Source organism: Phoca vitulina, unplaced genomic scaffold, assembly GCF_004348235.1.
Source record: "Phoca vitulina isolate PV1807 unplaced genomic scaffold, GSC_HSeal_1.0 scaffold16, whole genome shotgun sequence".
NCBI lineage: Eukaryota > Metazoa > Chordata > Mammalia > Carnivora > Phocidae > Phoca > Phoca vitulina.
Window position 1 is genome coordinate 12,500,765 of NW_022589719.1, and position 25,018 is coordinate 12,525,782.

Sequence of the window (25,018 nt, forward strand, 5' to 3'; positions counted from 1 at the left end):
GTTTCAACTGCTCAAATAAAACTATGTTTTTTTTTCTTGCCTCCGTTGAGGCCTCAGCACTAGTGGTTCCCTTTGCAAGGGATTCACAAATTTCAGGCCTGTTTAGAAGTCTTGCTGTTCTAGATTCCCTGGACCAACCTCACATACTGTTTTATACTGTTTTCTCTATCACAGCACCTATCAGCCATATTGTAATTTCTCTACTGTAAACTTGTTCCCTGAGATGTTCATAGCATCTTGGTGTCTAGCATGCATTTATTCAGTAGATACTTGAAAGTTAATTCCCCCATCTTCTCCTGATATATTAAGTGAAAGCAAGACCTGAAACAACACATTTTCATGTATTTTGCCTGTAGCCACATAAAAACCTACAAAAATATACAGATGGTGTAGGGCCTGAAAATGTACCCAATGATTTTGAGAATCTATATAAATTCAACAGTCAGTTGTACTACAGAAATACAGTATGACACTTTGGGCAATTTTAATGAATATAACCCAGGCAAATACATCAACAGACATCTGTTAGGTCTTCATTCTAGTAAACATCCACTATTTCAGGGTACTTTTAAAGACTGCACATATAAAAATACTTGCCAAAAGGGTTTGCTAATAAAATTCTGCATAATTTAATCTGCACAGACTCTCCTAAAAGCTACAGTTATACGTTTCTCCCTATTCAAATAGGATTAGAATAAGCATCACTAAATACACTGAAGCGAATTTCTACAGTTCTTCAATTATGAGAAACTTAAAACTGCAAAACTGTTTTATAGGCAAATAATTTGAATTTTTACATTTCATCAAGGTTTATTTAGATCAATTGAGCAGTATCAGGAAGATGAATAAAGGTATTTCAGTACTCAGTGACATAGATTGGAGATGCACTCTAAAACATTTCCGGGATGCCTGGGTGGCTCAGTTGGTTAAGCGGCTGCCTTCGGCCCGGGTCATGATCCCAGGGTCCTGGGATCGAGTCCCACATCGGGGCCCCTGCTCAGCAAGGAGCCTGCTTCTCCCTCTCTCTGCTTGTGCTCTGTCAAATAAATAAAATCTTTATAAAAAAAACCAAAAACAACATTTCTTAACCTTCTAAGTCTGATAAACTATAAATTACCAATAACTGAAAATGTCGGTCCAGTTTCAATAACTATGACTGTCCCATTTACTATAGAAGTTAAGATCCTCTTTCACAACTTTTAAAAATTAGAGCACTAAATATTGTTGTGCCCCTATGACTTCAATTTTTCATTTTTACTTTTTCATGAAGTTTTTTTTTCATAATTTCAAGTATTTTAAAGATTTCCCCTCCAAAAAAAGAACCACACACACACACACACACACACACACACACACACACACACAAATAGTCTATCCTATCAGAAAGACTTATTTTGCAAAACTTCCACACTTCTATGGAAAGAAAAGTTAACTGTTTAGTAAGCAGATATTCAAAGGCTAATATTCTTCACTAAATCCTAAATTCTGGCCTTGATTTAAGAAAATTCCATCCTAATAAAACTCACAACTGTTCATTAAGAACTAGAAGGTAAAATGTACTGTTCTTACATTAATGTTGAATAGTTTTAAAGAATGAGTTCTTACAAATTAAAAGTCCAGAATTAGTAAGATTTGTGTTCAGAATTCCTTTTTTAAATTAAATCAAAATACATAAGGCTAAAATTTTTTAAACTGTGAAGTGTAAAAATACATAGAATAACAAAGTAAAATTTTAGAAGATTTTACAAACCATAAGATACTGTACCATGCCAACTTCTAAAACTTTTTTAAGATTTTTTTTTAAAGATTTTATTTATTTGGCAGAGAGACAGCGAGAGAGGGAACACAAGCAAGGGGAGTGTGAGAGGGAGAAGCAGGCTTCCCGCCAAGCAGGGAGCCCAATGTGGCGCTTGATCCCCAGACCCTGGGACCATGACCTGAGCCGAAGGCAGACACTTAATGACTGAGCCACCCAGGCGCCCCATAAAACATTTTTAATAATTGTATGTGGTTGTGAGTGGCTATACATAATCTACTTTTTTTCAAAGGACTAGATGCCCAGACCCAGGAATTAGAACACTTGACTATAAACCTCTTTCCCACTTATTTAAACAGGAGTTTTGTTGATGCTAACAAAGTTGTTTAAATAATCTAAATCTCAGAAAAGCTGATCATCTGAATAAAAAAGAGGGATAATACATACCTACCTCAAAAAATGAGGAATACATACCTCATAAAATACATACTTTACCTCAAAAGGTAAACTGTGATTAATCAGATATCCCATATAAAGTACTAAACACAGTGCCAGAATATATTAAAGGACCAATAAATTTGAGCTATTACTGTTGAGACCAGTAATCAGAATAAAGAAAAATCACTATATGATACAACTGAAAATCAACTATGAATTTTTAAAATGTAACTTGAACTCTTTACTTCTAAGAATCTGTTCTAGAAAAATCTTTCACCTCCAAAAATACCTTCCTCATATACGTTGTTCCCTTATGTAATGTCCACATGGATTTTTGTTTTCCATAAAATTCACTAGTTTTGTAGATGAAAATATAATAGAAAAACATTTGCTTACGTTTAAGAACTCCAGTTCAATTCCGTGCATATTTTAGGTAAGAACTACAAAAACTTTAAGTTACTGCGAATGTATTTAAATTTAGAAAATAAGTTGCCTCGGGGCGCCTGGGTGGCTCAGTCGTTAAGCCTCTGCCTTCGGCTCAGGTCATGGTCCAGGGTTCTGGGATTGAGCCCCGCATTGGGTTCCCTGCTCCATGGGAAGCCTGCTTCTCCCTCTCCCACTCCCCCTGCTTGTGTTCCCTCTCTTGCTGTGTCTGTCAAATAAACAAAATCTTAAAAAAAAAAAAAAAAAAGTTGCCTTAGTAAAAATATAAAAAATTCCCACCTCATTCCCTAGCATTACAACAGTTCTAAAGGCAACTCTTGTCTAGAATAGTTAATGGGACTTTTCCATTTTTATACAGATTACTGGAAACAACACTTGAATTCACATTAGTTTTTCCTATTCAGATAGGGAAGGAAAAAGTGAGAAACAGAAAATCTGTGTGGTAAATTTTACTTAAACGCAAGACACAGCAGAAAAAGGACCATTATGGGGGTGGCTGGGTGGCTCAGTCGGTTAAAGAACCGACTCTTGATTTCAGTTCAGGTCATGATCTCAAGGGTTGTGAGAACAAGCCCCACATCAACTCCACGATGAGCATGGTGCCTGCTTGAGATTCTCTCTCTCTCTGTCCCCACATCCCCTGCTCAGGTACATGCTCTTCCTTGGAAAAAAAAAAGTTATATAGAGAAAGATAGTGTATGGCAAAACATAACATTCAGTCAAGGTAGAAGGTATATAATTTTCAAATAAAAATTTGAAAAGGGGTGGGTGCCTGGCTGGTTCAGTCAACTCTTGATCTTGGGAGTCAGGAGGTCGAGTCCCACATTGGGCATGGAACCTACTTACTTACTAACTAAATAAATGGCTTGCCTAAGATGACAGGAATTCAATGGAAGAGCTTAAAATACAAAATCCTAGGTCACCAGATTTCAAATTCTGTGCCATTTCTATTCCTCCATACTACCCTTTATAACCTGCAAATTTCCCGCATTTCTTTCAAGAAACTACCAATTCTTCAAACATCTTTTCTGCACTACGAAAAGTTGACGATGCCATTGTTGCAGTAACAGATAATCAGGGATAATCCTACTACTGTAGTTGACACACAAAGCAAATAACCACCCCCACAATTAAAGGACTATATTACAGACACCTGTATATATAAATAAGTTCTTTTGACTTGGAATGTCAGTTCTTTAAATGTAAATCTCACTATTCTGTGAACTCAGGAAATTCAAATTTACAATCAAACAGCCAGCTTTTAGGAAAATTAAAGCAATCTTTAATTGCTAACAGAGAAATTATTTCCTTTAAAGTGTTAAGCTTTCTAATTTGTGCCTCAAGCAAAGAAATTATTTAAATAAGTACTTTAAAAATACAGCATTTGCAAACACAATCAAGTATTAGGTAATTTTTTTACTTTCTTACCTGTTTTAAAGCCAAAGACCTGACAATAAAAAAAAAAATTCTTATTTGAAATAACTTGCCATGTGGCCAACCAACAAATCAATAAGATACTCATTTTCTGTGGCCTACAGTGGTTCTCATAAAAAAATAAAACTAGTTTTTATAAACCTAATGAGTCGAGGAGCAAATGTTATCTTCCCCACGTGATTTATGACAGAATTTAAAGGCATTACTGATAGAGTATATGATTTGGAAAACTTGCTACAATCATAAACCACTGAAATCCTGTAAATCATCACTTTTCTAACTACACTAACTATTGTTTAAAAGAAAAAAATGTGGAGGGGTGCCTGGGTGACTCAGTCGGTTAAGCGTCTGCCTTTGGCTCAGATCCCAGGGTCCTGGGATCCAGCCCCGCATCAGGCTCCCTGCTCAGAGGGGAGCCTGTTTCTTCCTCTCCATCTGCCAGCTCATGTGTCTCTACTATTAAAAAGGAAAGAAAAAAATGTGGAAGAAAAGCTAGTCCTTTCCAATAGTTTTCAAATGTAAGTAAGCTTGAAGTTTGAGTCATGAATACAGTACATATTTACACTCAACAATAAACACAGGGAAAAAATTAGATCTGTCAGAAGAAAAATATCAATGATTTCTAACAAAATTGTTAACAATTTCAAAATGAAGTGGGTGGTTGCTGAATGAGAAATAGGATTTTTACAGTTGTAAAGTATCTCCCCATTATTTTATTAATTACAAAAGGAGAAATAGTGACTACACAATGGAGAAGATGGTCAGCACGGACATCACCAATAAGGGGTAAATGAACATCATGTGCCTCTGGATGAGATAGTGAGGACACACAATTATCTGCAGCTTCTCAGCTACAGCGTATGTAAACTGAATCTACTGAGAAAATACCAAACCTAAAGTTGAAGAACAGTTCAACATCAAAAGAGACTAAAGAGGAATGACAACTATATATAGTAACTTTGAATAAGATGCTGATTTTATTAGAAAATTGCTATAAAGGGCATGACTAGACAAGGACTATATTCAAGTTTTATTAATGATAAGTTTCCAGAATTTCCTAAGTGTTTATGTATGAGAAGATCTGTTATTAGAAAATACACTGAAATGGGGCGCCTGGGTGGTTCAGTGGGTTAAGCATCCAACTCTTGATTTTGGCTCAGGTCATTATCTTACGGTCCTGAGATGAAGCCCCACATCAGGCCCAGCATGGAGCCTCCTTAAGATTCTCTCTCCTTCTGCCCCTCCCTGCCTCTTAAAAAAAAAGGGGGGGGGAGAAGGGAGGTAAGGAAAAAAAAAAAAAAAATACACTGTATTAAAGGTTCTGATGTATGCAACCCAATCTCATAGGGTTCAGAGAAAAACAGATTGATAAAGCATATGTTAAATGTTAAAAACTGGCCAATCAGGGCAAAGTGTATATGAGAGTTCTTGAATTGTTCTTACAACTCTCCTGTAAGTTTAAACTATTTTCAAAAAACAAGTTAAAAAAGCAAAAATGGCAGTTTATAACTGTTTGCTATTCAACCCATAATAAAGCAGATTAAACCACGTAATCCCCAGTGACTGGCATACAATTTGAATCTTCCACCTAAATAATGATAATCTAAATAGTGATGTTTTACGCATTTTCTCACCTACTAACATATCCTAATTAAGAAAACCACAAAACCCCAAGAAATCACCTATCAAACAAGTTAAACGAATAATTTAAAAAATGGTAGATGAGGGTGCCTGGGTGGCTCAGTTGGTTAAGCGACTGCCTTCGGCTCAGGTCATGATCCTGGAGTCCCTGGATCGAGTCCCACATCGGGCTCCCTGCTCGGCAGGGAGTCTGCTTCTCCCTCTGACCCTCCCCCCTCTCATGTGCTCTCTCTCTCTCTCTCTCATTCTCTCTGTCTCAAATAAATAAATAAAATCTTTAAAAAATAATAAATAAATAAATAAATAAAAAATGGTAGATGAGGGAGTCAAAATAAATGTACAGATAGTGCAGGAAATGTTTTTTGTTGACAATCTTCCCCCAAATACTTTTAAGCTCCCTCCTACAATACTGTCTTACACTTTCATATTTCGTTAAGGTAATGAGATTTTGACATTTAAGTTTTATGAAATTTAGATATTACTCCAGTTCTCCTACAAATATCACTGATGCAAAAATTCTCACTTGTAAGATGGAAAGAGCCAACTCTCCTAAGGACAGATATTGACTGCAAATAATAAAATTACTGTTTATAAGTCTTATTTGATTTAAAAGTTACCAGAAGGCACTAAGGGAAAATTTTTTTTAATATAAGGAAACATTAGTTAAAAATGGTTGAGAAACAATGTACTCCTCTGTGTGAAGAATTCAGAAACCTGACTACAAAAGTAGCTAGAAATAATGACCAGTTGTTAGAACAGTCCATTTCCCATCCCCCAAAAGAAATAAGTAGTACTTATATATACTCAAGTACTAATTGATTTTGGCTAATAATCTGAAAATATGAATATATGGTGGTGTTCATAAGTTTAAAGACTCTCTCAAGGGTTAAGGCTTATCAAAAAAAGCTACAGTAATTTTTAAGCCACTCTCTCCAGCTTAAATGGTCCTCCCTGAACACACGGGACTCCTAGAATTTGTCACTTATAAAACAAGTTTACAGAGCTAGACAATTGGGTTTCAAACCCAGGAATAAAGTCAGAAACTACGAAACTGTCGAAGTTCAGTAACACAACCACAACCCTGATTGCCTCTAAAAAACAGTCACCACACTGTCAGGAATACTACTACCAAGCATACAACAGACACTTCTAAGATTACTCCTAGATTGATTACATATTGAGTGATCGATCACAGCATAGTCAAAAGAGCAAGCCAGGAGACTAATTACTTCATAGTCCAAATACAGGTAGTATTCTGTGAGGTAGGAAATACACTCACAGCAAATGAGATTGAATTACTGCCTTTTTAAACCTCAATTCCCCAAACTAGATGCCAGGAACACCTGAGTTTCCACCTGCCCATCCGGTGGAGATGGAGTCAGCATTAATGGTATGCCTAATTGCCAGGCGATCCTATAGCACTGTAGTTTCTAAACTTTGATTCTAAAGGATAATATCTTGATTTATTTCACTCACATATGAGTTGGCTAAACTAATTCATCTTATCTTCCAGCTCTGAATTTTGGATTTAAACTTAATGTCCTCTTGGGGTTTAAAATATACAATACTTGCATATTCGGTTTGTTGGATAAAAAAAAAATTTTTGAGAAAATCATAATCACAAAATGGTCAACACTCCTTTTTTAAAATTCAACATGAAAAAGTTACAGAAAGTCACCATTAACAAAGCTTTTCCCTTATCACTATGTGAGGTGATGGATGATGACTAAATATTGTGGGTATCATTTTACAATATATGTATCGAATCTTTACGTTGCACACCTTAAACTTATGCAGTGTTATATGTCAATTATATCTCCACACAACTGGAAGAGAAAAAAGACTATTTCCCATATAGAAATATGTAAAGACTTACAATAACGTTACCTGTATATGCTACAACTAAAATTTTGTATCAAAAGAAAAGGTCATAATTGAACACGTTCTATCACATAAATAAAAGTATTAGAAAGCTTATAAAAAGCTTTGGGACTATTTTATTGGCCTTATTACATTTCAAAGTATTATTTCAAAACTACATTTCAACCCTGTCTTTGACATTAGATTTTTGTTTTTAGAACTATCACTTAACATTACCAAATTGAAAATTTTTCCTTGTGGGGGTGATGGGGGTCAGGTGGGTCTGTCTCCTAGCATACAAAATGGTAAAACTTACCCCAGGTTATGCTTCCCTGAGCCTTAGAAAAGCCGTTTAGTTTCTCAACAAGTTGTATTCAAAGCAAATATTCACAATTTTGTTGAAATTGCTGTGGATTCTGAATATGTGGGGGAAAAAATTTATACAGACTTCAATTTATGCCATTATATTAACCAACTGTTTTCTGTTCCAAAGTTGCTAAGAGCACAACTGTTTAATAAAAATTAAAGTTTAAAAAGTAAAATTATTTACAAGCAGATAAATGCATTCTTGTCCACATTTCAAAATACAGCTTTTTAATAGACATCACCAGTGTATTTTAGACATCTTCATTTCTTGGAAGTGCCTTGAACCAGACTCATTCAAAAAGGAACAGCTGTTTGCAAGTTGAAAGCACACACTAAACAAAAACAATGAATCCATTACAAAATATTTGAGCCTTTAAGAGGTCTTTTTGCTTGTTTTTTAAGAGAAAGTCAATTAATTGCCACCTGGTTCCCTTATGCTCAAGTTAGAACTAAAAATGCAGAGCACCCTCAAAAGGCTTTTCTGTTAGGATTAGTTGTATTTCCAATTATGGAGGTTCTACTCCACAATATTAGGAAGAGCTTATGTGTTTTGTGTTTATTCATGGATGCCATGCTGCAGCATAATTTTAATTAAAACCTCTTGGAAGAGGGGAAGTGGGTTGTATACCAAAATAGTCCCCTACGATCTTGTTGATTATGATGCTCCACAATTAAAAAAAAACCAAAAAAACACTATTAGGTATTATATATTAAGTATTGTTATTCCACAAATGCCCAAGAAATTTAGGCTACAGCATTACCCACAGGGAAACTACCAACTGTGTGACCAAACAGCCCTTTTTGTTCCATAACAAATTTTAGAATATGTGTATTTTTTATTAAAATCTGGTTAGAGATGTCTTTTCCACATTTTCAGAATATACCATAAATCTTATTACACACAGTAAAGTAGAATATAAAGAAGCTGGGTTAAAAATTCGAGTCTTTTGCAGAGGAAAAAAGATGAGCTTGCTTTTTCAATATTTATCAGTGACTGCAAAGATTATAATTTTGCTTTATAAAGTGGAGAAACAGAAATATACAAGCAATTAGGTTGATTAGTACAAGGTTTTGCTTGAAAATAAATCACTACATTTCACATAAAATACTAAATTATCTAGAAGACAAAGAACAGAAAGTAAGATTTTTTAAAATGTTATCTAAATTAACTATGTCCTTTTGCAAAATAGTTTTATTATACATTGCCTGGGTAAAGAGAAAAGGCCTCAAGGGAAAAAAAACGTATAGATCAAGTTAGTATCAGTGACAAGACCTAAACATCTATGCTACAATAATGGAAGGGAATATGGACAGGATAAGATATTTCAATAAAACCTGAAATAAAAGTTTGCTACTTTTAATAGTAAACACACAAGTATCTTTGTTTTTAGAAAGAGTATGTAATTATTCAAAGCACTTTCGGATATATGAGTACTCAGTTCTGTGTTTGCAAATCATTCCTGTTTTCTTTCATACCCCTACACTACATTTATACATGCATTTAAGAAACTATAGGTTAAAGATCATGTTGTGTTTTAGAGTACAATCTGAATAATCACACAGACATGGACCAACATTTATTACAAACAGGAAAAGAGCAGATCTATAAGAAAAGAGTACAGATTTTTTAAAAAAGAGATTGCAAGCTGAAGTATAGAAATTATAATCTATATGATAATGCAATAATTTTATCTGCATTTTAAAAAATCACATTGCTCAGTATATACAAAGCATTATAACAGTAGTTTGAACTGCTACTTAGAGGAATTAAAACAGTATTGACAGTGGAGAAGTTTATTTCAATTTAGGTCACTCATGCTCCATCCTGAGTTCACTTCCATTTTCCAAGAAGAAAGGTATTTTTTAAGTCATTTTTCCCAAGTAGAAAGGTTATTTTGAAAAATTGAGATGTATACTTTACAACCCATTTTATAAGGATTCACGTTTTTAAAATTTTTTAAATAAAAAGCAATCAATTCTCTACATACTTTTATTAAAGAATTACAGCTTTCACAGATGGCAAAATACATTGTTGCTATTACCAGTAGCATTACCTTCTTCATTTCTCCTTCAGCTATCAATAAAAATCATCATCCTTTCGTAGGAAAATTTCTTACGAATGTGGCCCAATTCAAAACAAATTACGTCTACCAGTAAGATATTGTAGCTTATATGCTGTCACATTGATTACCTAGCTACATGAAAAGCTACAGAAACCACAAGGGGAGAAAAGAACTTAAAAAAGAATATGGCAAAACCATAAATGTTCTCAATTTTGTGATATTTAGTAACCCTTCTGACCACTCTAAAAAGTGGTTCTTTAAAAAGCACTGAGGCTCTGACTGGGTCACTTAACTCTGATGTTTCTATATAATTAACATATGCAACACGAAAGTAATCTGGTCTAATTCTGAACTTATATAATTATAATAAATACACAGATGTTGGTCCTAAATGTCCTTTCATTAGAACCAGAGAATTTTATCTCCAACAATTTCTATGGTTTAGCAAAAAACTAAAAGTGGGCAATGAATTAAGGATGATAGTTTAATAAAGCTATCCTTTTAATTTTACCTAGCTAGTACTGCAGATGCCACTGATGAGAAAAGGATATACTGGCAAATATGAAAAATATCAGATTAGTGTCATTAACTTCTTTAATAAAAATTACTTATATTATACTCTCATTTGCAACTGATGCTGATGTTTCAAATTTAAAAGCAAAAAAACCCCAAAAACCACTTTTTGCTACTTTGTTCTGAAGTAGGATTTACAAATTTCTCTGGGGAAGCAAAATTATCTGTAATCAATGATGTATGTATTTTCATTTGAAAAGAACTAAATATATCTGGACTCACACGCATTGGTTTGGCTGACCATAAATAAATGAAACATATTTTTCCCACCACGAAGTACTGAGTTACAACAAATGTATTAAAAAAACTTTATTTTCTTGAGAGTGCATACAAAATGTTATGTAAACACTGTTAGTATTATCTTTAATGTGAAGACATTTTTTTAATGTATTATAAATAGGTCATGTGTCTCCTCCAGAAACATTAAAGGCCACATTGGGTGATATGACCAAAGAAAACTTTAGCCTCTTACAGGCTAAACAAAGTACAAAATGTGAAAATAAAAAAATAAAGAGCAAATCAGGAAAGAGAAAAACACAGGTCAGGATATGCATTTCTGAATCAGCAATTTAACATTTTAATTCCTAAACCAAAAAAGTCAATTTTACAAAATACACATATAATCTTTACCATTTTTTCTCAAAAGATGTTTTATACATACATTCATATTTGTGTCTGTATGTGTGTGAAATAACTGCAAATATTACCAATTAAATAAATTGGGCAACTGCTAGCAGCTCTGAAATATTAAATGAAATGAGCTTGTTATTTAGACAATTTTCAGCCCCTTGAAATAACATCTGGTCTTAGGATTCTTTTTTAGAATGCAGTTGGAATTTATAGCTAGGAAATGGGAGAAACAGACTCACTGTGTTCATACTCACAGAATGGAGTATCTAACTGCCAATTTCAGTTCAACTTACGCTATAATAAAATGCATGAATAAATACCTGAATATTTGAGAAATTTCTAAAACTAAAGAAAGTACTACTTCATTACACAAAACTATTACGTATCCATTATGTTCATTTCTGATGAGTTTGCATATAAGCTAATGTGTTTGTGAAATCAAACTGGAATGCAGACCAAGTACAGGTGATCCAGGTTCCTTGCTTTAATGAGTATTACAAAGCAGCACTGGGTTCAGCTACTTCAGACAGGCCTACTCACTCACCTGGTGAATTCCACGCCAGTCTACTCTGATGATTAAATATATTAAGGAAAGAAATGGTCCCAAAGGATAAGTGATGAAACCTTAAGGATATGATCTTGGGCCAAAACCACAACCAAACTCCATGTAAGGTACAATCTCTCACACATACAAACACACATACCACATACACAACCACACACAAAAAATTTAACACACACACACACAATGTTCCTGTTATTGTCCAGTAATTCCCTCCCACTCCCAAGGTAATATACTATAAACTATAGCACAAATACAGTAAGTACACTGTAGCCTCAATTTAAACTGGCTGTTGGTTGCATCCGTTATGAGAAACACATCACAGGTGGCACTGTGTTGTGAAGTCTGTTTAGTACTACTGATGACTAAAGCCCTCGGAATAGGTCCAAAACAGACCCATATATTATCAAATTTTAGTCATTATGGAAAATGTTATGATGAGGCTGCAGTGTATTTGATTATGTTGAGAATGGATATTACAAAATTAACATTCAAAATAAGAATACTTCATAGTATAAGTTATAAAAAGAAATGGATAGAATTTTCACTGTAATGTGCACACTATTCCCATCTCACCCCTTCCATCCCATTAAATTATAACCTGAAAGATGATTACTTGGTGCCACTGGTATCAATACATTAACGCTTTATTATCATCTTGACTAATTCCAGTTGTCAAAAATGAACATTTACCTTCTAATCATAATCAAGAATGAGGCCCTTACTCTTTAAAATAAACATGCCTGACTTAAAATTTCAAGATAGTTAGAAAGCAAGAAAAAGAAAAAAGTATCATTGGGTAAATTAGGATTACACAAATTTGAATCACATTAGCTTATTCCTGAATAATGTAAACTTTATCCTATTAAAAACCTTATCTTTAAATTATCAAAATGCTTACATTTATTGACAAACCATGCATTTTCACAAAATTAAAACCTGAAATAATTTTTCACCTAACATGTTTCATTTCACCACTCAATATACCCTATGAAACTAAGTTAACATTTCTGTATTTTCTTATAATACCATTCATATTAGTTTGTAAGTAGGAATAAACAGAAAATGAGTTCTAAATAAATGACACAGGAGGCAATAAATTGACACATGACAAGTAAATAAAAGGCTAAAGCACTCCAATACCATTGAAACTGTTTTAATGTTGTTGCAACTCCAAAATGCAACAATCATCAGCTTGTAAAGACCCAAATTTCAAAAATTCATTTTAATTACTCCTTCAAACCTATTTTACAAAATAAAGGCAAGAGACATTTAAATCCTCCTTGTCCTAGTTGTGCTATCTATGTTCCTAACTTGTTTTCTATCACTCTAGTGTATGCTGCAATTCCCATCAAGATGCTATATAAGAAAAAATAAAATAAAATATTAACCTCTGCTTCAATGTATAGTTTCCAGAATCTGCCAGAACTGGGGAACTGGGCAACAAGGCGTTCATAAGTCTTCCGTGCTTTGTCTATAGGTTGATTCTAAAATTGAAAACCAATAAACAGCATTTACAATGTTAGGATTATGAAAATATTATTTACTGCAGAACCAAGTAGTGTGATTGGACCCATAGAGAAGGAAATGTAATCCTATATCACTAAACCTGTGCCTCTCGAATGAGAATGCTCCAAGCGTCAAGGTCATATGGATTCTCTTCTAATTTCTTTTCGGCTTTCTTCACCTTCTCTGGGACATACTCAGCTGCCTGGGGGAAAGAAAAATAAGGAACTGATGTTATTGTTTTAAAAGTTTCATACCTAATTTAATCCAAGCACAGTTATCGTCCCCAATACAAAGCATAAAAATGTCCTCTTACAAAAGAGGCCTGCATTTTCTACAATCTATATATACTATGCTATCATAAGTCACCTGCGTAAAAACAAAATTTAGTGATCACATACTTTTAAAAGCCATTATTAAATTTAAACAAACCCATCTTTTACATTAAATATAGAGCAGCCATTCTCAAACTCTATGGTCTCAGGACCCCTTTTATATTCTTAAAAATTACTGAGTATGCCAAAGAACTTTTGTCTATGTGATTACTTCAATATTTACATTAGAAATTAAAACTGACAAAAATGTTAAATATTTACCCACGTACAATAAAAAATTAAGTTAACATAATACTTTTATGCAAAATAAATTTAAAAATTCAGTGAGAATATCCTTATTTTATATATTTGCAAATCGGTTTAGGGTCTTATTTTTTTTTTTAAAGGTTTTATTTATTTATTTGACAGAGAAAGACACAGCGAGAGGGAACACAAGCAAGGGGAGTGGGAGAGGGAGAAGCAGGCTTCCCGCGGAGCAGGGAGCCCGATGCGGGGCTCGATCCCAGGACCCTGGGATCATGACCTGAGCCGAAGGCAGACGCTTAACGACTGAGCCACCCAGGTGCCCCATGGGTCTGATTTTTTTAAAAATGTAGCTGGATTTTCCTATCTGCTTCTGCATTCAATCTGCTGTGATAACACATCATTTAAAAATTCCACTGTACTCTCATGAGAGATTAAGAGTGAAAGGGCAGGGGCGCCTGGGTGGTTCAGATGGTTAAGCATCTGCCTTCGGCTCAGGTCATGATCCCAGGGTCCTGGGATCGAGCCCCGCATCGGGCTCCCTGCTCAGCAGGGGACAGCCTGCTTCTCCCTCTCCCTCTGCCTCTTCCCCTACTCACGCTGTCTCTCTCTGTATCTCTGTCTCAAATGAATAAATAAAATCTTAAAAAAAAAAAAAAGTGTCTTAAATTTATTATGAAACTATGAACTCACAGATCCTGTCTTAGGAACCTCCAGGGTCCCTGGACCAATTTTGAGAAACACTGCTATAGAGCATTCATCCTGAGCCACAAAAGAGAAAGCATGAAATGACATGGAAATTGTATTTTGATGTAAAGCTTTTAAAAATGATTCACAAATTGTATATATAGCATCACTAAAACTATTAAAAAGAAATTTGCATTAAGAGATTTATAAAATTGTACTAAAATGTTTAGTGGTCACCGTGGGTAATGGGTGGTAGTTTTATTTTATTTTAAAGATTTTATTTATTTACTTGACAGAGAGAGATAGGGAGAGCAGAAACACAAGCAGGGGGAGTGGGAGAGGGAGAAGCAGGCCTCCTGCAGAGCAGGGAGCCCGATGCGGGGCTCGATCCCAGGACCCTGGGATCATAACCTGAGCTGAAGGCAGACGCTTAACGACGGAGCCACCCAGGTGCCCCGGTGGTAGTTTTATTTTTATTATAAAAATATAATCTTAAAAAAGGTAATGCCTAAAATAGCCAGCACCTGAGGCAAAAATACAAGTATTACTTCTCAAATTGTTCAGAATTCCACTATGTGCCACAAAAAGAAAGTGATACTCAAGTAAGTCAGATAAATGTTAATTTATAGAACTTCTGTTTTGTCTTTTTTGCAGGACTTCTTGAAATCTATAATATGGCAATACACAATAATACTCAACAGGCAATAGAGAGGGAAGCACTGCCCCTAACAGCTTTCTTTTTTTCAGTGGCAATTCACATCTCATAGAAAAATAATGTCAAAACTCCAGCTGGGAAAAAAATTTTAGTCATGGGTTTAGGGAAAAAAATATACCTGGAAGAAATATACTCTTCTTTGGAATAAATTATTGTCTACCACTGATAAGTGTACGTTTTATTTAGAAAGAAAAACATGTTTTAAAAGACCTATGTAATTTTGTATGAAACATGTATTTTACTAATATGTAAGAGCTCTATAAGCTAGCTCAAGAAACTAAAACTGGAAAAGTTTAATAAAGGAGGACTACTGGCCCAACCACATATTAAAACACAAATTAAAACACAGCAAAATGGTTTGGTAATGGTTCATGCATCACTGGTTCATGATAGTTGAGAAAGAGAATGATATATGGAAAATGAACAAATAAAGGTGATATTTCAAATCAGAAGAGTGGCTTATTCAATGTATGATGTTAGAATAACTGTATAATCATCTATTAGAATAATGGCAGTCAACTTTATCAAAATAAAGCTGAATTCCTATTTAACCCTTTCTACCAAAGTAAATTTCAGATAGATCAAAGAAATTTAAACACCAACAAAAAAGAACTAGAGGAAAACATACTGAAATGGATCTTTGCATAGAAAAGGCTTTTCAGAAGCCTTTGAAAAGAGCACACTTAATTCCATTTAAATTGTGCATGAACAAGTAGTATAATCAAAGTCAAAAGACAAACCTAAAAATATCTAAATTTATTCATGTACAGTCAATAAAAGACCAGCAACTCACAAAGAAAATGGGCAATGTATTTCAACAGTTCACAGAAAAAGAAATACAAATGTAAACCATAAGACAGAGATCCAAAGTGTTTTATAATTAGCACTGCACTGGCAAGGGTATGTAAAAACAGATATTCTCACATTGTTGGCAGGGGGCAAGTAGTAATGTGATCAAAATTGAACATGAATGTCTGACCCTGAATTCCACTTCTGGCAACTTCTCCTATCGTACACAAGCACAAAGATGTATACTGAAGAACAGTCAACTACTCGGCTATTTGCTGTTGCATAAAACTAAAAATAATTAAAATAATCACATATAAAAGAACTAAATTAATGAAGGAATTTGTAGTCACTAAAAAGAACAGAGCAGTGCAGATCTATAGACAGCAAGATGGAACTATCTCCATAATACTGGGTGCAAAAAAAATTGGGAGGTGAGCTGGGGAGAGACAGAGACAGACTCGCAGAAACACTCACTTTATAATGTATATACTCTTCTACTGTTTGAATTTTCACTATTCACCTGAGAAATATTTGCTCAGTGCCTAGTATGTGCCACACATTTTTTTTTTTTTAAAGATTTTATTTATTTATTTGAGAGAGAGAGAATGAGAGAGAGCACATGGGGGGGGAGGGTCAGAGGGAGAAGCAGACTCCCTGCTGAGCAGGGAGCCCGATGCGGGACTCGATCCAGGGACTCCAGGATCATGACCTGAGCCGAAGGCAGTCGCTTAACCAACTGAGCCACCCAGGCGCCCTGTGCCACACATTGTTGAAGGGACACTTCGGGATACAACAAAATAAAGACGACTCCATTCAGAGTTTACTTCTTGAAAAAACAAACTTAAGAAAATATTTTAAAATAAAACTAGGAACTTAGTTTATGAGATACCAACTATGAAATGTTAATGAGAAAATAAGAAGTGTGATACAGGAAATTTAAATCAGGAACTAAAAAACAGCTAAGCTATACTTGAATTGCTTTAGTTAATCAATGCTAACAACTAGTGTTTCAAAGCAGTCTAATGGGAGGTCTATTCACTCAAGATCCACCTGCTGAAAATTAACCTACCAAATTAGATAACGTAGACCATAATCTGTAAAAGAACAGAGAAAACTCAAAAGATAGTCTCTAATATTCAACCAGCAAAAATCACAGCAAGAAGTATAAATGTCTCCTTGCTAAATAAGCCATTCCCTTTAGTGATTCTCAACCCTGGCAGCACATTAGAATCACCTAGAGGAAAAGGGATTTTAAAGAAGATGCTCAAGGGGCGCCTGAGTGGCTCAGTCGTTAAGCACCTGCCTTCATCTCAGGTCATGATCCCAGAGTCCTGGGATCGAGCCCCGCATCGGGCTCCCTGCTCTGTGGGAAGCCTGCTTCTCCCTCTCCCACTTCCCCTGCTGTGTTCCCTCTCTCACTGTGTCTCTCTCTGTCAAATAAATAAAATCTTTAAAAAAATAAAATTAAATTTAAAAAATAAAATAAAAAAATAGATGCTCAAGCCCCACTATATAGGTTAAATCAGAATCTCTGAGAACAAGCCTTAACCATTACCACTTTTACTTTTTTAAACTCCCCAGATGGTGCTAATGTGTAGCCTCAGGTGAAAACCACAGCTCTCCAAGGGTTTCCTAACCCTTTTTGGTGCCCCAGAACTTTCCAATAGTCTACTGAAGCCTATGGGCTCTTTCTCAGAATAATGTTCTTTTTTTTTTTTTTTTTTTTTAAGTAGGCTCTACATCCAATGTGGGGCTTGAACTCACAATCCCAAGATCAAGAGTCACATGCTCTACTGACTGGGCCAGCCAGGTACCCCTCTCAGAATAATGTTCTTAAATACACAAAATAAACTATGAAGAGACTTCAAAGGAAAGCAATTATATTGAAATATAATTATTGAAATATCTTTAAACAAAGTTTTACACAGTAATAGATAATGCATTAAATAACAGAATCTAGTAATGAGTCTAGTGATGAGGACAATAATATTTGGAATATTTATGTCCAGTTACAGTTGTTGCTAACACTACTAGTGTGGTTTCTTGCCTACATTCATAATAGAAGGAAAGGTTCAATTTCAGTTAGAGAGTAGTAAAAATAAAGACTTTTATTTTCCCCATCCAACTTCACAGAACCCCTAAAATTTTAACCAGACACCTGGAGGATGGGGTTACAATGGACCTAAGAACCCATGCAAAGGATGTTGGAGAGCAGATGTTAAAAAAACGCATTAATCACTCCTTGTTAAATAGTAATCCCATTTCATAATAAGAAATATAATTAAATTACATAAATCCATTCAAAGTCCAGTTAGAATCTGAAAGAGTCATGGCTCAGCTCTTTTCAGAATCCCTTATACTCCTAAATATTTTCCTCTTGTCAAAGATGTAATTAAATGTTCACAAAATAATCTACATAGATAATCCTCAATCAAGTGCATTAATAAACAAGGAAGCTAACCAAAATGGCCAAGAATATACTCTGGTAGTTATGGCCACATTTAATTCTTACAACAAAAAGTCATTTATCATCATGAACCAGTTGGGTAGCCAACAGCATAACACTTTTGTTCTCTTGCCTGGGCACATTTTTATAGGGCAAAGGAAACTTGAACAGTTTTCTAGTATTCCACACAAGGGGACTGGACCTCCATAAGAAATGGAATTGTATTACTATTTCCTAAATCTACTGCTGGATCAGAGGAATAGGTCAGTTTAAGAAAATCTAGGACAAGTTTCCAGTGCTCATTTGAAATGGAATGAGGTTGGAACTCTGCTTAGTAGAGGGAAAGAACAGCTGTCCCATGGTTACACGTCCCCAAAACTTACTAGTAGTAAGACATTCTTTTTTTTTTTTTTTTTAAAGATTTTATTTATTTATTTGACAGAAAGAGAGAGACAGAGAGAGAGGGAACACAAGCAGGGGGAGTGGGAGAGGGAGAAGCAGGACTCCCGATGAGCAGGGAGCTCAATGCGGGGCTTGATCCCAGGACCTGGGATCATGACATGAGCTGAAGACAGGCGCTTAAAGACTGAGGCACCCCTACAATAAGAAATTCTATCAAAAATCCAGCTTTTGCCTTTGGAATAAACTATAATCCCATTATCACTCTTTAGGGAATGTTAATGGGGAGCAGGATGGAACCCCGAATCAAATGAGCAGAACAAAAGCTGGACTAGTTCCCATGGCATGCATTACCAACGATATCAGTAGGACTTTGGGAATGTCTTTGACTTGCATGATTTTAAAAACCAGAAAAATAACACAACTGTATGGCGTATACAGAGATACACACCAACATACACTATTTCAAATGGGTACAAAACCAAGAAAAATTGTCAACTAGATAATGTACTTTTTTTTTTTTTGGTAGGGACAAAATGTTACTCAGGAACTCTCTAGCATCTGTTCTATGAATTGTTTTTCTAGTAGTAGGGTATTGTTAACATGACAACTAATTTATTTTCTCTGTGAATAATAACAAGTGTACAACTGGCTAAAAGCATGAAGGATGGTAAATGGTAAATCCATTATGTGCTGACCTTTTTAAATGTTCTTTTTAATAATGGCTTTTTTTTTTAGGCATAATCATATACAAGTCACTCATTTAAAGTATACAATTCCCAACAAAGTTTTTAAAAACGTCTTATCACATGGGGCGCCTAGGTGGCTCAGTCTTTAAGCATCTGCCTTCGGCTCAGGTCATGATCCCAGGATCCTGGGATCGAGCCCCGCATCGGGCTTCCTGCTCAGCGGGAAACCTGTTTCTCCCTCTCCCACTCCCCCTGCTTGTGTTCCCTCTCTTGATGTGTATCTCTGTCAAATAAATAAATAAAATCTTAAAAACAAAAAACAAAAAAACCTCTTATCACCTAACAAGAACCATACTAATAGCCATTACCTTTCCCAAACCCCTAGCCCTGGGAAACCACCAAACTACTTTCGGTCTCCATAGATGTGCAGGTATTTCATGTAAATGGTATCATACAATATGTGTTGTTTCTAGCTTTTACTTTGCATGTTTCCAAGGTTCATGTTTCATCATGTATCAGTATTTTCCTAATACCAAGTAAAGTTCCACTGTATAGATAATCCCACAAATCCCACATTTTATTTATCTGTTCATGGCAATTTGGTTTGTTTCCAGTTTTTGAGTGGAGTTTTGTTTTTTTTCATACACACACACACACACACACACACACACACACACACACACATATACCCCTACAGGTGAAACTGCTAGGTCATATGGTAATTCTATTTTTAACATTTTGAAGAACTGCCAGACTGATTTCCAAAGTGATTGAACCAGTTTACATTCCAACTAACAGTGTTAAGAAGGTTCCAATTTCTCCACATCCTCACCAACACTTGTCTTTTGATGATTATGACCATCCTACTGGGTATAAAGTGGTAACTCACTGTAGTTTTGATCTACATTTCTCTGATCGCTCATGAACTTCAGCATTTTTTGATGTTCTTATAGGACATTTGTCTTTGGAGAAATGTCTTTTCAGATTCTTTGCCCATTTTTAATTGGGTTATCTTTTTATTGCTGAATTGCAAGAGTCTTTTGTATTATAGATACAAGTCCCTTATTAGACACCAGATTTACAAAAAGTTTCCCCCATTAGGAGGGTTTTTTCACTTTCCATGTTTAACCTTTTGTTATGTGAAGCCAACCCAGAGACATAGAATTTGACAAGGGCCTCACAGGCACTGTGCACTATTTAAACGGTTCTCAAACTTTTTGTAAAGAATCATTCTACATTCTTAAAAACTGAAGAACCAAACAAAATTTTTTTTTAAATGTGGGCTATATGAATATTATCATACTAGAAATTAAAATTGAGAAAAAGTTTTTAGTTCATTTTAAAATAATTTTAAAAATATTTTCCAAAACAAAAAAATAATTAGTGACAACAACGGCAGTTTTATGTTTTTGTGATTCTTTAATGTGCGGCTGAATAGAAGACATTATCTGCTTCAGCTTTCAATCTATTGCAATATATTGTTTTGGATGAAGTATGACTATGTAACTACAGTTATGAAGTATATGACTACATATGTAGTTGGGAAAGGGAAAAGCACTTTTAATAGCCTTTTCATATAATTGTAGATAGCTCATGTTGCCTCTGAAAAACTCTAAGTTAAGCTTTACTGAAACTGTAAACCAGTTTCTATACGGCAGCTTAACTAATATTAAGGGATTGGTTAACTGGAGGTGGGAGGGGGAAAATGACAAACACGATTAATGATTGAAAGAATAAAATAATCTATTTTTCCCATTCCCACCAGGGAAGTACAACTTTCACAGAAAAAAAAAGGTAGTTCTCCTCCAAATAGCTGTTTCTGTGGTAAATGGGGAGGGTGTGATGCTAGAGGTCACACCGAAATTAAATTAAAATAAAATCAGTGAAAATTTAACCCAAGGGATAAACATCAAAAGTATAGGGGAGAAGATGGTAAGTTAAAAGATTTAAACCTAGGGACGCCTGGGTGGCTCAGTCAGTTAAGGGCCTGCCTTTGGCTCAGGTCATGATCCCAGGGTCCTGGGATGGGGTCCCACATCGGGCTCCTTGCTCAGCAGGGAGCCTGCTTCTCCCTCTCCCTGCCACTCTCCCTGCTTGTGCTCTCTGACAAATAAAATCTTAAAAAAAAAAAAAAAGATTTAAACCTATATAAATAGTTCTTGACCATGGAGAACAGAACTAGAGGATGAGTCTCTAACATGGTTTTGTAATGAGTATTTTCCACTATTAAGGGTAATGACTGACTAAATATACTACAGGGAGGAAAACCATAAAATACTATCAGAAGCCTAACCATCCTCAAATAATCTGCAGTCTTTTCTCCACTTATTTTATCAAGAATGTATTCAAAAACAACTTTTAAGGTTCAGATATCTTCAACTCCTATGTGGTTTGCAAGCTTTCATCTACATAAAAATCACCCGTGGTACTTGTTTCAAATGAAGATTCTCAAGTCTCACAGAATCTGTTATAAGTCTGAAATTAAGGTGTACGTACCTATACTTGTATAAAGCAAGTATAGTATAAAGTGATTATGATGCAATGGACCATGGACACCATTTGGAGGAACACAATCTAATCTATCTGTTCTGAAAATACATTTTTCCAAACGTTGTTTCTTTAAAAATAAAGTAGCATCAGATCTAACTCATTCCATTTTTTCCCTAAAACATTAATAAAGCTGCATAAATTATACTGTCTGTGTGAAGTCTTTAGTCTCCCTTGGTAGTTAACCTTTATCCAAAATTAAAAATAGACTAGAGTAGCACTTTGCAAGACTATCTGCAAGTAGTAACTGAGACGATTCATATGCCTAGAGAATAAAGCAGTTTATGTGCCAGGTGACATTAGGACTGAATGCCAGCTTAGTCCTGTGTTTGTTCCTTTACCAGTGCAACAGAACTCTACCAGATTTTTTTTTGGTAAATGAATCTGAGTATGTATCCTGCCTATAATCCCTTCAGCCCTTCCAGAGACTAAAAATCTATTAAACATGTAAACAATTCAAAACTTAAGAAAAAACAGGCTAAAGATTTTCGGTCCAAATAATGATACTTATTGGGCGCCTGGGTGGCTCAGTTGGTTAAGCGACTGCCTTCGGCTCAGGTCATGATCCTGGAGTCCCTGGATCGAGTCCCGCATCGGGCTCCCTGCTCGGCAGGGAGTCTGCTTCTCCCTCTGACCCTCCCCCCTCTCATGTACTCGCTCTCTCTCATTCTCTCTCTCTCAAATAAATAAATAAAATATTAAAAAAAAAAAAAAAACAAATAATGATACTTATCATATTTGCTTATTAAATCTGCTTATTCATTCCCTAGGAAACAAATAGCTGCAAACTACAAATAAAAATTTGAATCTTTTAGAATTCAAAAAATGTGGCTTTAGACCAAAAGCAGCCAAGGTATTATTAATTCACTAGATAAACTAAGTAAAACCTAAAAATCATCAGTTAGGACATAATTTTGTCCTCTTGGCTTTATTCAGTATTTACTGATTATAAACTATCCATGAATCTAAAAATTTGCTAATTCAAATCCCTTTTTACATCAATTCTCACAGCATTACCAACGGCACAGCAAAACAAAACAAAACAAGAAGACTCAAATTCACAGCTAGGTCTTGTCTAAAGAGAAAAGATTTAGAGACAATGGCAGAAAAGCTTAAAACTAGGAACTGTTTTCGGCAATTATCCACTTAATAGGTACAAACATCTCAACAAAGATTTTGCAATTCTGGAAAGTCTACCTGGGACGTAAGCTGTATTCCTGAACTCCCATATTCTTAATGCTGAAGGAATGCAATTTAATGCATTATCTCTTAACACAGCACCTTTCTATTGTATTTCTAAGAAAAACCAATACTTATATATAAATACAGATCAATCTCTCTTAGGAACAATTATTGCCAACTAGAGTATTCTACCTGGTCAAAATATTAACAACAAAGATGAACTCAATTTTGGCTGCCCCAAGCTGTTATACCAAGTATCACAACAGGAGGAGGAAAAGTGGGAAAGGCTATTACAGAAAGATTGTTAAAAACAGATAAAACTAACTGGGCCCAAAGAACACGTCATCTAATATACACATTTGGCCCTTTCCCCTCCCTACTCCTAACCTCCCCATCCACTTTGGCTTTATTATTTTTTTTTTTAAGATTTTATTTATTCATTTGAGAGAGAGAGACAGAAAGAGCACAAGCAGAAGGAGAGGCAGAGGGAGAGGGAGAAGCAGACTCCCCGCCTGACATGGGGCTGGATCCCAGGACCTGGAGATCATGACCTGAGCTGAAGGCAGACAATCATCTGAGCCACCCAGGTGCCCCTCCACTTTGGCTTCAAAATTGTTTTGACAATACCATTATCTTTTAACTGATAGTAAGTATTAATGGTTACCCAACAAAACCTTAAACCAGGTTTCAGGTTTCAACATTGTATGTTTCATCTTTCATCTTAATAAGCATATAGCAGGGAACAGTTTTCATTATTTTCTATATTGTCCCAAACTTATTTTTCACCAAAAGACAACAATGATTTATGGCTCCAAGTTCCCCTCTTTAAGAACTACTGATAATTATGCTGCTTCAAGTCATGTAAATTTTCCAAAGTGAGGATCACTTTGTTTATATTATAAGCCTTCCTAATCCTAGGTAGGTTATAGATTGTTTTAAAAATGAAGTCTTACTGGGGCACCTGGGTGGCTCAGTTGGTTAAGCGGCTGCTTTCAGCTCGGATCATGATCCCAGGGTCCTGGGATCAAGCCCCAGGGAGCCTGCTTCTCCCTCTCCCTCTGCCTGCCTCCCTGCCTACTTATGCTATCTCTCTGTCAAATAAATAAATAAAATCTTAAAAAAAAAAAAAATGAAGTCTTATTTCTAAAAGATGAGTGCAGAAATAGAATTTTAGGGATTTAAAGGTGCAACCCCCCCACTCTTATGCCCAATTTATTTTTTCATATTTATGCACCTGTCCTCCCAAAATTAAATTCTATAGGAATTTGTAATGTATCACATACAGCCTAAATGCAAAATTCATCCATTCATTTACTGAACACCTTTAAGTATCAAAACAGATTCCCAGATTCCTAGATGCAAGGATGAATAAATAAGGCAATCCCTTCAACTCAGGTCCAAACCCCGTGGAGGAACTCTAGACAACAGCTAAATGCTGTAGGGGTACTGCACAAGGTAAAATGGAGCTAAAAAAGAATGAGATCAAAAGTTGAACCAAGCACTAATGTATGTATGTATATATACACACACAGAAGACAGCATATATCTGTAATTCCACACACTAACCAGATGTGTTTTCATTAGGGAACTGGGGAGAAACCTACAAGCACATAGTTTTGTCACCACTGAACTGGCAAAAACAGTAATCAAAAATACCGATGAAAAATGCCAAGGTAATTTAAATAGCTCTCTATGCAAAATGGAACTTCCTCA

The 25,018-nt window shown here is 35.2% G+C and overlaps 1 protein-coding gene across 2 annotated transcripts in view; it reads right to left on the reverse strand.

The window, feature by feature from the left end:
* The window catches only part of CSTF3 (cleavage stimulation factor subunit 3), a 74,802-nt gene that overhangs the window by 46,021 nt on the left and 3,763 nt on the right, over window positions 1-25,018 (reverse strand). For both annotated transcript variants that reach the window (XM_032413881.1, XM_032413882.1), the window contains exons 2-3: window positions 13,377-13,478; window positions 13,159-13,254 (exon numbers count right to left, since the gene is read on the reverse strand). In XM_032413881.1, coding sequence (XP_032269772.1) covers window positions 13,159-13,254; window positions 13,377-13,478 — 198 coding nt within the window. The remainder of the gene's footprint in view (window positions 1-13,158; window positions 13,255-13,376; window positions 13,479-25,018) is intronic.